General features: G+C 39.6%; 1 protein-coding gene across 3 annotated transcripts in view; it reads left to right on the top strand.

Moving 5' to 3' along the window:
• Window positions 1-12,640, top strand: part of MORC1 (MORC family CW-type zinc finger 1) — a 162,926-nt gene that overhangs the window by 120,703 nt on the left and 29,583 nt on the right. For all 3 annotated transcript variants that reach the window (XM_053220815.1, XM_053220816.1, XM_053220814.1), the window contains exon 20: window positions 2,476-2,580. In XM_053220815.1, the coding sequence (XP_053076790.1) occupies window positions 2,476-2,580 (105 nt within the window). The remainder of the gene's footprint in view (window positions 1-2,475; window positions 2,581-12,640) is intronic.

Raw genomic sequence — 12,640 nt, 5'->3', positions numbered from 1 at the left:
TATTCTCTTTTGGAGGAAAAGTCAGGTGGCAAATAGCAGCACATCAGCACAGGGTGTGGAGAGTTCAACCAACTGAAGGACCCCAGAAACTGCCTGGATGGGAAAAGGATTTAAAATCTGTATTTAAGAGAGACTATGCATATAGGATGAGCCTGTAACCTTGAGGATTTTGCATTCAATGCCTTTATAGCAAAAATGCTTAGCTTTATTTCATAATCGGTAGTTACCCCTCTAGTTGAGATTCTGAAAAATAGGATGTAATGTCGATAATACAATTAAGTGTTGAGACTGATTTTAACAAATGAACCACCACGTAATTCCCAAGTGAGTTTGCTTCTTTTAAAAGACTCACTAACTTTTATTCTTAGAATGTTACTCTAGCTTAATTCCATTTTGAGAACTTGCTCTTAGATTCGGCTTCTAATAATAAGAATACCTCCAACTGAGTGGGCATTTACCTGTGCCAGATTCAGTGCTAAGCGGTTACAGACAATATCTCACTACCGGTTAAAATCTTTTGTTAGCCAAAATTCATTGCCTAGGTTATCTGCCTTCTTCATCAAATTTGATTTCTAATGCCTTTTTAGTCTTCCCTAAAATTAAATTTACCCTTAAAGAGTAGAGATGGGCCACCAGAGAAAATATTCAAATAAATTGCCATAGACACTGGAAGCAATAAACTGATTTGATCAGCAAATATCCACCGAACTTCACCCTGTGTAAAGATACTGTGTTAAGCACTGTAGGAGACAAGATATTTTCAGCATGGTTCTTCCAAAAGGAATTATTCTGAATAATTGTTGTGCTGCAAAAATATCTCACACATTCTTTTGTAAAATCTTTGGCAAATGGTGTATAGACTCTTAGAAAATCTTTAGTGACAGAAACTTACTACCTCCCAAGGTAGCCTTTCTCATTCCATTTTTGGGTAGCTCATTCTCTTAAAATATTTGAAGTCTAGATTAAGAATTGAAGAAGATAGATGAGGAGACTGTGGAATTCTCTATACACATTTGAAAAATGAATTTAACCGAATTTTAAAGTGCAGTTGAAACAACTTTCAATCAGTTGAGGGTTATTTCCAATAAACTTCTAACATCCTGTCCAGTAAATACACTGAGCATTACCACTACCAGAGGAAGTGCAGGGAGTGTAATTAATTTTAACATTAGCCTAAGTAAATGGAATTAGGAAGGCAGATATGCTCCATGTAAATCTTGTAATGTTTCCCAAAAGTTTGATAACAATGGCTCTCGCATTAGCTAATGTTTTAGCTTAAATGTACCACAGTTCAGCTTTATTAACAGAGGTAATTAATTGTTCTTCCTAGAGAATTGTTTTTATCACAGTCTTGTATTTCTCAGAAGTTTCCCCTTCCTTTATGCTAAACAACTTTGTCCCCCATTTCCTGAAAGCAAGGGTCCCAATAAAAATAATACTCTTATTGTTTCCTACATCTGCATCTTTTAATTCCTTTTAATTTTCTCTCAGTGTCCTTTGTTAATTCACTGAGCAAACATATACTAAGCATTTATGCTGGGCCAGGTGCTTAGGACTCAGAGACTGACACAGTTCTTGCTCTCGAGAAGCTGAGAGTCTACCTTTAGCCATGCCAATCAAAGGAGACCTTTCCCTGTATCATAAATGTTTCATATCAGCTGTTTTCCCACCTTTTTAAGTATGAGGATATCTTTTCAAGAAATTACCGCAGACATCTCACATAATACTAGACATGCCTAGGATCTGTTGGTTAAGAACTATATAAAGGGGCACCTGGGTGGTTCAGTTGATTGAGTGTGTAACTTTGGCTCAGGTCATGATCTTGTAGTTCGTGAGTCTGAGCCCTGCATAGGGCTCGCTGCTGTCAGTGAGGAGCCTGCTTCACATCCTCTGTCCCCCTTTCTCTATGCCCTTCCCCTGCTCTCTCACTTGCCCTCCCTCTGTCTCTCTCACTTTCAAATAAAATAAAATAAAATAAAATAAAATAAAATAAAATAAAATAAAATAAAATAAAATAAAATAAAATAAAACTACATAAGAGAAAGCCATCATAGATATTTTGAAATGAATGATATCTTATGTCCCCCCAGCAACATCTACATAAATTTTAAGAACAATGTGTCTATCCATATGAGACATTATTTATTCAGTGTATGGGCAATAATTCAGGGAGATTGTTTGCAAACTACTACAAGCCCTTTGATTCACTGTTGATCCCCATAGTCTACAGCACTCATTTCATGCTTAATCTGCCTGATGATAGTTTTACTTTATTGTATATTGTCATTTAACTTTTGTAAGTACTTACTTACATCATATACTTCTTGAGGGCAAATATCAGATATTGAATGTCCTATTTATCCTACAGAAGTTTGCTTCTGTGCGGAAGTTAACAGAAGCTGAATAAAGATGATTTAATGTGTACCAGTGATTGCTGCTAACTCTCATGTATTTTTTGTTGATATCCTGCCATAGGTCTCTTCTAGGGAGATGAGTAGGAAGCAGAGCGAAAATCTTGTGCCAGAATGTAAGGCTTTGACCGAAGTTGAAACCAGCGACAGCGATCCAGATATAATCCTGGTGAGATAAATTTTACGGACTAAGTGACACCTTGATATTTTTTCCCATTCATGAAGGTTAGAGGAATCCAAGAAGCATGTTATATTAGTACCTCAAAGTAGCTGGAACATTTATTCGAATAACCTAGTTTTTAGGTGAAGAAACAAGACTCAGAAAAGTTAGTTACAAACCCAAGGCTACCTGAACTCGTGAAAATGTAACTGGGATCGTACCTCCAGACCATTAGTCCATGATGCTTTTCGTTTTAGTTGTCAAGGTGAAAAAGCTTTAGTAGTGTATAAATTCATGTAAATTATATACATAACTTGAAGGTCATCCTGAAACCTGCATGCCCAAATCCAAAGCATATGACCCTTTTTGTAATTCATATTATAGATCCTCGCCAGAAAGTATAATTCTAAACTGACTTACACTAGGCCACTGGGAAAAGCCCTAGAAAAGTCTGTTCAAGAAATGCAGATATATTTCTGTTTATTCCCCTAGATTATGTATCCCTGATTCTAACTTCAGTCATCATTATCAAAGAGCTATGGATCTGACTATACTGTAGATCCCAGCAGAGTTGCTTTGCCTTACTGAGCCAAGAATGAAAGAAAGCCTTTGGTATTTAGGAAGAATTGACCCAAGGACTGGCCTTTTGAGGAATACTTCATCTGTGAAGCTATGTTAAAGACATCCCTTTTGTTACCTAGTGTTCTTTGTACTATAATTTAAAAGTTCATTTAGACATTAGAATTTAACGTCAGGAAGAAATCCATTCAGTGCTTCCTTTTATCAGAATATGAATTTTATTACTCACTATAGTTCTCTTTTTACCTTGATCACCAAGAAGCTCATAGCTAAACTTTAAGAATAACTGTAGTCACCTAGATATTTGCTATTTGTTGACATGATAATTTAAGAGAGAGTATTTAGAAAGGGGCCTGGCCTCATATCTGTCTTTAGGTAAGATATCTCAAAATGCTATTTGGAATTGTGGATTAAGTTTTATTTGCCAGTGAGCCAATAAGGAACATGGGTTTTCGGACTTCAGCCTAATTTCTGTGCCCATCAGCAGAAAATCATTGTCAGAAAGTACATGGTATAACAATAATGGAGGTTTTATTTAAAAAAAATTTCATTACAGAAAATTTCAGACATACTACAGTCAGCTCCTGTGTGCCCATTTCCCAGCTCTGCAGTGACCCACTCATGGCCAGTCTTGTCTCATCCACATCCCTTACCTACCCCCTTACTCTCAGGCATCACATCACTTCATCAATAAACTATCATTGTTTGAAGAAGCCATCTGAAGGATGTTATTTGTGAAAGGGTGCAGGAAAAACCTTTATATCGACAAAAAGGAACAACTAAATCCAGGTTCCGAAGAAAGGGAACACCAAAGTACCGTAGAACCTTGGTTTGTGAACATAATTTGTTCGGGAAACATTCTTGTAATCCAAAACACCTGCATATCAAAACATATTTCCCCATAAGAAATAATGGAAACTCAGTTGATTCATTCCACACTTCAAAAATACTCATATAAAAATGATTACAATATTGTAATATAATACAAAATAATAAAGAAAATACAAAATATAAAGAAAAGTAAACAAATTAACCTGCACTTACCTTTGAAAATTTTTGTGGCTGGTGTGAGGGAAACGAGAGAGGAGGGTTATTGTGTAGGACAGCTTTCACTATCACTGACGGAATCACTGCTGTCTACTGGCTCAATGGAATCTTTTTCTTTTCCTGCAACTTTAACAAGGAACTTATCCAATGACACTTGCTTTTGCCTCCTTTTGATGATTTTGTGGAAATGTGACATTGCATTGTCATTAAATAGATTCATCACTTGCACTGCTACAGCCTTTTTCAGGTAGTGCTTTTCTATAAAATTTTGCACTGTTTCCCACATTTTACACATTTCCCTAATCTCACTGGAAAAGATGCAGACGTAGACTTCTTATAAAATCTTTCAATTTCAGCCACTTGCACCTCATTTGTACTTCTCAATGATTTCCTTCTTAACTTCCACTGTAATCACCTCCTTCTTACCGCCTTTCTTTTCAACCTATTGATGCATGGGGGGCCATTGTATACCCTTGCACGATGCTGACTACAGTACAGTATAATAAACTCGTGTCATATACTGTATTTAATGTAACTGGCAATAAGGCAGCAGAGGAAAGGGTCTATATCTGCAGGCAGCCTGACCTAGATTGAAGCAAAGCATTCCTAAGCTTACTCTTGTATGGAAAAGCAAAGGACTGTCCATAGGTGCTTTGAAGTGACAAAAAAAATACATTAGTGCCTGTTGCAGGCACCTTCCAACGTTCTGAAAAATCACTGATCTCTGCCAAACACTGTGGCCTGAGACTGAGAATCCGAGCATGGGAGATGATCACCCATAATCCTACGAGAGAGAGAGAAAGAGAGAGAGAGAAAAGAACCATTGGCTCAGTTGTGATCATGTGATGTTCAGTGTCACGTGCTACTCATGTTGCAAGACATTGCTCATTTATCAAGTTAAATTAATTACAAATGTTTGCTCATCTTGCAGAACACTTTCAGACCAAGTTAATAGAAATCCAAGGTTTTACTCTGTTTTCAAAAGGAAAAGGGTCAAACTTTAATCAGCAGCCAGAAAGGAAGAGAAAGCTCAACTAGTGTTGTAAATAACACCGCGTCTTTGAAGCAAACCATGATGTAGCTGCACCTGTGAGCAGTACTAGTAGTCAAAGCCTGCTTTCCAGAATCTGGTTGGCATGTTTTCCACATGGCCATTGCTTTGTCACCTCCCTAGGCTTTGCATATAGCTTTTAGCAAGTACTTTTTCATAAATTAGGTCTGACATTTATATTAAAATTGTTGTTGTCTTTTCGTGTAATATTTCTCAAGTTTTGTGTTACTTGTGTGTGTGTGTGTGTGTGTGTGTGTGTGTGTGTGTGTGTTAGGATTTGTTTGTGCCCCATTGATTTTAGCAGGAAGTCTGTTCCCAAACTCAGTGTGTCTAATTAATTTGGATAAATATGCATTATCCACAGATGCACATTAATTTCTCTGTTTGGCTGTAGTTGCAGGAATTTCAGTAGGACATAATTACTTCTGAATATTTGTCTATCTGTACTTTCTTAAACTCAGAAATTAAAAAATGGTTCTTCTTCACCCCTGGGCTTATACCTAGTTATCTTCTACTTGTAGTGCTTATATGTGTATGTGTATATGTGCACGTGCTTTAATTCTGACTCTGTACCTGTCTCATTTAAAGAAGGAAGGCACTGAGGGCTAACAGTGCTGCAAAAGGTTATCACTTAGGGAAGAACAATTCGATACCATACACAATACTTTGCACCCCCTCACAATCAGGTGGTTTGGGGCCCTGGGCCTTATTTTCAAGTGTAATAGGCTCAGAAATGTATGTTCTGTACATCAAATAGGGTCCATCTCACAGGGATGATTCTTCATTATCCAAACTCATGAGACTGTTGTATAAGAGCATAATGGCAGTTGGGTCATTTGTAAGATAAACACAGCCTCTGTCCACTTGGAAGGCACATGCTGACTTACACCATGCATTCTCACCCTTTATGCCAATCTGCATGGGCTGGCCAATTACAGGCTGACAGTTACTGGTGAGTTATGTGCCTGAATATTTAAAAGGCTTCCAGCTAAGACAGGCTGCCATATCCACCTCCCTTAAAATGCACGACAGGGCCAATGTTACCAACGTGACTAACGCTAAAAGAGCGCTAGCCCAGCACCCAGGCCCTGTGTCTACCTGTGCTCCTAGGAATGTATCTTCACAATGTATGGAGAACAGGTCCATGCTGATAAGCACATTCTTTCTTTTGTTGTGTCTGTCAGTCTGCCTTTTGAATGGATTGCTTTCATATTAACGTACTTCCTTTTTCTCTCTTCCAAATTTTGGGCTCACCTCACTCTGGCTGTCCTCCTGACAGTTGTGCAACTTTGAAATGGCGAGAATGTTGATGGCTTTTCAGATCTCTGTCAAATCTGACATTGCTGGTTACTGCGGCCATGGTATCCCTCATCTTCCCAAGACGTCTCATCTGTGGCACTCAGCCTTACCACTGTTTCACCCTTTTACCTAACTTCTTCCTCCACTCCCTCTGCCTCATTCTTGATGGAATGCTCCTCATATTCCTTTCTCTTCAAGGCCTATGGTCTATTGAAGCTGTTTTTTAGGAAAACATATTCTTTTGTTTTCTTTTCTCACTGAGATAATCCTCATTTTCTAGTCATTTTTTAATGTTTGTCTCTGTGTTCCACACTGTGTCTCACATTTAACATGCTCCCAAATCATTCGTGCGGCACTTTGGGTTTCGTTTTCCTTATCTCCAGTTGCTTTTCTGATCATGTAGTTCATTGGTTTTGTCTCTGTAGCCTTTTTTTTCCACGTTGATATTAATTTATACTTGGCCTGTTAGCCAGTGCAGTCCATGCGTTTTCAAAGTCCACGCAATGAGAGTGTTCTTGGTAAGACCTTGCACGTCATCTGGCACTGTGGAAGTCTCCAACTGGGATTCAGTTAAAACTCTAGGCATTTTCTAGAGATTAAAAAAGTGTCATGAAAATAACGAGGGGTTTTTTAAGAACATTTCAGACCTCTCCAAAATGCCCTAGGTAGCCTCCCCATTGGACCTTTGGGGATGATATGTGTTGGGCTATCTGTTTGCACCGCAGCAAATTTCTTTTGTTATTTTTCATGAGCTCGTCAGCTCAGCTGCAGTTCCCTCCACCACTTCAGGGTAGCAAATGTGATCCAGATTTATTATCTCTGACCCTGTAAGACTGTATTCTTCTGAAATTATGCTGTGTGTGTGCCTGGATATGTTAGTTTTAGTGGGATTAGCCTTTCCTCTTTCTCTGTGGCCATGATGAAATGGAGGCCCTGTGCTTCACATATATCATCTCATCCAATTCTCTTTTTAACCTGAGGGGTAAGTTCTCTTTTCATCCCCATCTTAGAGGTGGGGAAAATAAACTTGCTCAGAGTTACACTGCTGGGAAGTGATCACCTTGAGCCCCAGCTGTTCACCTTGAACTCTCAGTTTCTTCACTGCATCTCCTTATGACTTCTCCACTTGTCATCCATATACTGTCCCCCATGTCCGTTCACCCAGCCCATTCCACACAGGTTGGTTGGAGTACACAAATACACTTTACTCAGGGGTGAGGATTTCTAGGTACAAATAAATACTGCATTGATTAATATTCAGTATTTGGGCTTATACAGGTTTCCTAAGTTCCATAGATGGGCCTTCTCCAGCCAAAAGTCTTGAATTCATTTCAAAAAAATCAATCCATCCTCCTTGCCCACATTAAGCTAACTTCCCTTTAGCACATTTCCCCCCCTTATATGCCCTAAATCTGACCTATCCAGTAAAGATCTTTTCTGCTTAAGACCTGACTCTAATCTTTCCTGTCAACCCGGAGCCACATAGTAATCATCAGGATCATCATCACAAGGATGATTCCTGGAAAGGAGAATCTTCTCCTTGTCCAGGGCTATCACTTGTAGTAATGTGGTTGTGGTCCTAACTTGGCCATCAACCCGTTCCATGAGCTGGCATTGCCTGATCTTTGGCCTCCAGAGAATTCTATTATTTTTCATCTTCCATGCTCAAAATACATCCCTGCCCTCTCTTTTGATGAATACTGGATATTCTGAACTCCTTCTGTCTCAGGCATTTTGAATCCTACGTGTAAAGTTCAAAATACCTCCCAGTTAACCCCAGATGGGAGGAAGAAGAAATTCTTTTAGGTCACCTCTTATAATGCACTAGCCTCTGTCAGGGGAATCAATGTCTGAGTGAAGGTTACCACAGTTTTGCTTTACCAGAACATTGCCCTGCGGTACTATTGTAATTAAAAGTTTGTCTAAGTTCAATTAAAAACTCTGGTGCCTTGCTATGTGATATATTGGCAGTTCAACTTTACTCCAGGCAAAATTTTGGCATCTGAACTCCATACCACCCCAGTGCCCTTCAAAATGAAGCCATCTGATCAGCTGTCACTACCCTATGCTTAGCAGAAGCAGTAAAAATAAAAGCAAAGCAGTGGGACTAGATTACCAAGCATCCTAGCAAGGAGGTCACCGTCTCAAGTTATCATACCAGATGAGATGTAAGAAGGGACAGTACAGACTAGGTGTCCTAGGGTGTCTGTTCTGAAAGGTGACTGGGAAAATTAGGCTGCCAAACTCCAGCAGATTGTCAGGAAAGGGAATGATCAGTTTGAAGAAAGTTTCAAAATTCAGTAACACCAGGGGAATAAAATTACAAATGCCAACAGTAAGTTAGAGAAGTTGAGTGGGAATAATTTTCTGACACTCAAGTCAGAGTGATAAAAGTACCAACTTTTTGTTGCACGTGTCTGTGCTTTTATTCATCTTGGTGGAGTACGTGTTCCAAATTGACATTATGCATATTTTCTGACTCTAATATGAAGCAGCATTTACTGCCTTCCTGAATACTGGTATTTGCTGTTTTTCCAAATTTTATAATAATCATTTTTTTGTGTGTCTGCTCTGAATATCAGTAGCAAAGCTAGGTTGCTCAGACAGTGAAAGAACATTTGTTGTGGTTATTTCAGGTTAGGTTAGACCTGCCTATTTTTATTTTATTTTATTTTATTTTATTTTATTTTATTTTATTTTACTTTATTTTATAAGTTTATTTTGAAAGAGGAGAGGGGGTGCCAGCGGGGGAGGAGCAGAGAGAGAGATGGAGAGAGAGAATCCCAAGCAGGCTCCACACTGTCAGCACAGAGCCTGACACGGGGCTCTATCCCATAAAATGTGAGATCATGACCTGAGCTGCAATCAAGAGTTCGACACTTAACCAACTGAGCCACGTTGGTGCCCCCTAGACCTGCCTATTTAATAACCAGGAATAATACCACCATTTTGGTCGGACTGACTTGAGTCTTTTTGTCCTCTGTGGCCATTTCAGTCGTTTTTGGCTTGCACCTGTCCTCAAGCACAGATTGGCAGATGGATTCATTTCATTTTCTGCAGACACTTTAGAAAACTTAGTGGCCAGATCGTCGTTGACAGATGTATTTCAAGAGTTGGGCAGTGGAGTCTCTGTATTTGCTATGAAAGAAGTAACCTCTATTGTCTAGCCCAGAATGTGGCACTCTCCGGGGCTAAAGAAAGATATATGAATAAAGGAATGAGTGGGTGGAAGCACCTTTCTGTCTCAGAACTAAGTCCTTTACCAATTACACCTGGTTAGCATTTGGGGGCATCTTTCAAAAGAGGCTGATTCCAGCCCAGGAAAGTCATCAACCAGGTGTGAATCCCTAGGGCCACTGATAGGGGCTCCGTGGTATGTCACAAAATCTGGGGGACACCTGGAATAGCTGATGAGTTTCCAGTGTCTATGTCTATCCTCTGTGGCAGCCAAACAAGACCAAACCACGGCACCCCAAAAATAACAGCTAACAGCGCTCTGTTTGGTCAGCAGTGCTATATGACAATGAGGTGAAAAGATGACTCAGCCGCAAAGCAAGTAGAGAAAGAAGAAAAACAACCTGCATAGCCAGTCCCTAAATCAGCTGCATTCACCCTAAGTATGTATCATTTTTCCAACTCCTAACAGAAATTGTTTTTTAACGGGAAACTGCTCGGGTATCGCAAAAACATGATTTCAGATGATCGAAGTTGCCTTACCTTCAAAAGCAGGCCATTTCTTAGTTTTCCTGGTTGATGATGTTACCATTGCTTCTATACGAACTTATAGAATGCTGTGATTGTTGCAAACGGCATCAGAAATTTCACAGGCGGAGCCAGCTCCTTTATGAGATACAAACCAGAGCTGCCCTGAGGGCTTCAGAGGAAAAATGGTCTATGCTCACTCTCCACAGCATAATTCATCAACTCACCAGCAGACTTGCAACAGACACAGAGTCAGTATATGATACAGCCAGCACCGGACCTAAAGGAAAATCTCTTAAGCAACTTATGAATCTGAATATTCAAGTGCCAGTGACTGCCCGCAACCATGTACGTTAAGACAAACGTATTGAACAGTACTATGTTAGAGATTTTGAGAGACACGCATGAAAAATATATGATCCTTGCTCTAAAGGAGCAGGAAAATTGGAAGATAATTTTACAAAACCACGTGTTAGCATTATTTTACGGAAAGTTGACAGGCTCTGTGCTATGACAGACCCACATTCAAATTCAAACTTACTTGCCGCTTGTCAGTTGTATCAACTTATGGTCTTCTGTTTTCTTGTCTATAAAATGGGAATAATAATATCTACTTTCAAGGTTTTTATGAGAATTAATGTGATGATTTGTGCACAGAATGAAAATAGTTATTTGTGTTATGAAGAACATTTTTAAAAGCCATTTTATGAAGAGGGCAAATTCAAGCCTTAATTGGTTGGGCCAGGAGATGGGAGTAAAGAATGAAAATTGAGAGAGTGAAATCACTTTGTGGAAGCAAAGGGAGAGCTAGAGGGGGTGTGCGTGAGGGGTTGAGGGAGGGAAGAGGGTAATCCCGAAGCTGAAAACCTGGTGTTGTGGAATTGGAATTGGAGAGGCTGGAGGGGAAAGTGTGGGGAGAGAGGTGAGAAGGCAGGCAACGGTTGAGGCAGTAGATATAGAGGTGCTTCATGGTGATTTGAAATTGATTTTGCCGTGTATCACCGTTGCCTCCATTTCTGAACACAGTCTTCAGTAGAGTCTATATGTTTATTAATGTTCATAGAGATGGGTTTGTTTTTGGGAGATGGACCCAGGTTCTGCTATGATGTATCATGCAAGAATCAAGGCTGCTACGGGATCCCAGTCTTGTATGGGTTACATAGATAAGATGCTTGACTATTAATAATAATAGAAACTGTAATTATGATTCATAGTTTCTCAGAGAAAGGAAGAAATCAGTATGGGCTGGAGTAAATAAAAAGGAAAGAGAAGGACTTGCATTTGTCTTGAAAGGTGGGAAGCATTTACAAGAGGGAAAGAGGGAAAGGCACACCAGATAGAACTGCATGGGCAAAGGTGGCCAAGGTGTGGAGGCAAAAGTGTATGTGGTGCTTCTAGAAAATTCTGAGGACAGCCATCTGGTTATAGCAGAGGGAGTTTGTTAAGAAGTACTGACATTATGTTTTGATAACTTAGAATAACATTGAGAAGGGCTTTGAAAGCCAGGTAAAGAGTTTGAACTTGAGGTAGTAACCAGACAGGATCTGTGGGTACTTTTTGAGAGGGAACATTTAACCATGGAGATTTCACTTAGAAAAATTGATTCGGGGGTGCCCGGCTGGCTGGCTCGGTCGGTGAAGCGTCCAAATTCTTGGTTTTGGCTTGGGTCGTGATCTCATGGTTTGTGAGTACGAGCCCCACATCAGGCTCTGTGCTGATAGCATGGAGTCTGCCTGGGATTCTCTGTCTCCTTCTCTCTCTGCCCCTCCCATGTATGCTTTCTTTCTCTCTCTCTCTTTCAAAAATAAGTAAACTTTTTTTTTTAAATTAAAAAAAAAATGAACTGGGTTGTGATAAAGCTGCTGTACTCTACTGGGCAAAGGAGAAACTAAAGACCAAAGAATCAAGTCTCATCTGCTGCCTAAAGATTGTAGTATAAGGATGACAAGGAAAATGGAACCATTTGGAAGGAAAATGAGCAGAAATTGGAGAGGAGCATGGGAGACTAAACAGTGACAGAAGTTTTGAGATGGCAGCCTGGAACAACATGTTATTACAAATAGGAAGAGAAGAGCTGACCAGGGGATCTGAGTGGGCAAATGTGGGACTAAAGATTTGAAGTTTCAGCAAAATGTTCAAGTGCAGGCACCCTGAAGTCAGTTGGAAATAATTGGAGCAAAGATGAAGTTAGGGTTGATGATGCTGATCAGGCCATTGTTTGCATAAGGGTGAAAGTTTAACCCCCTGAAATTTTAACAGGTTCATTGAAGGATTAAGTGTAGACAGAAAAATTCATATCCTAGGAGATTTGGGACACCGAAAGCTATAGAAATCAAGGGAAGAAGGAATTGCAAGGGACTTCTTATGCTTCCCCATCTTAGTGAATGGCCT

Source organism: Acinonyx jubatus, chromosome C2, assembly GCF_027475565.1.
Source record: "Acinonyx jubatus isolate Ajub_Pintada_27869175 chromosome C2, VMU_Ajub_asm_v1.0, whole genome shotgun sequence".
Lineage (NCBI taxonomy): Eukaryota > Metazoa > Chordata > Mammalia > Carnivora > Felidae > Acinonyx > Acinonyx jubatus.
This window is presented reverse-complemented; position numbering and strand designations above follow the sequence as displayed.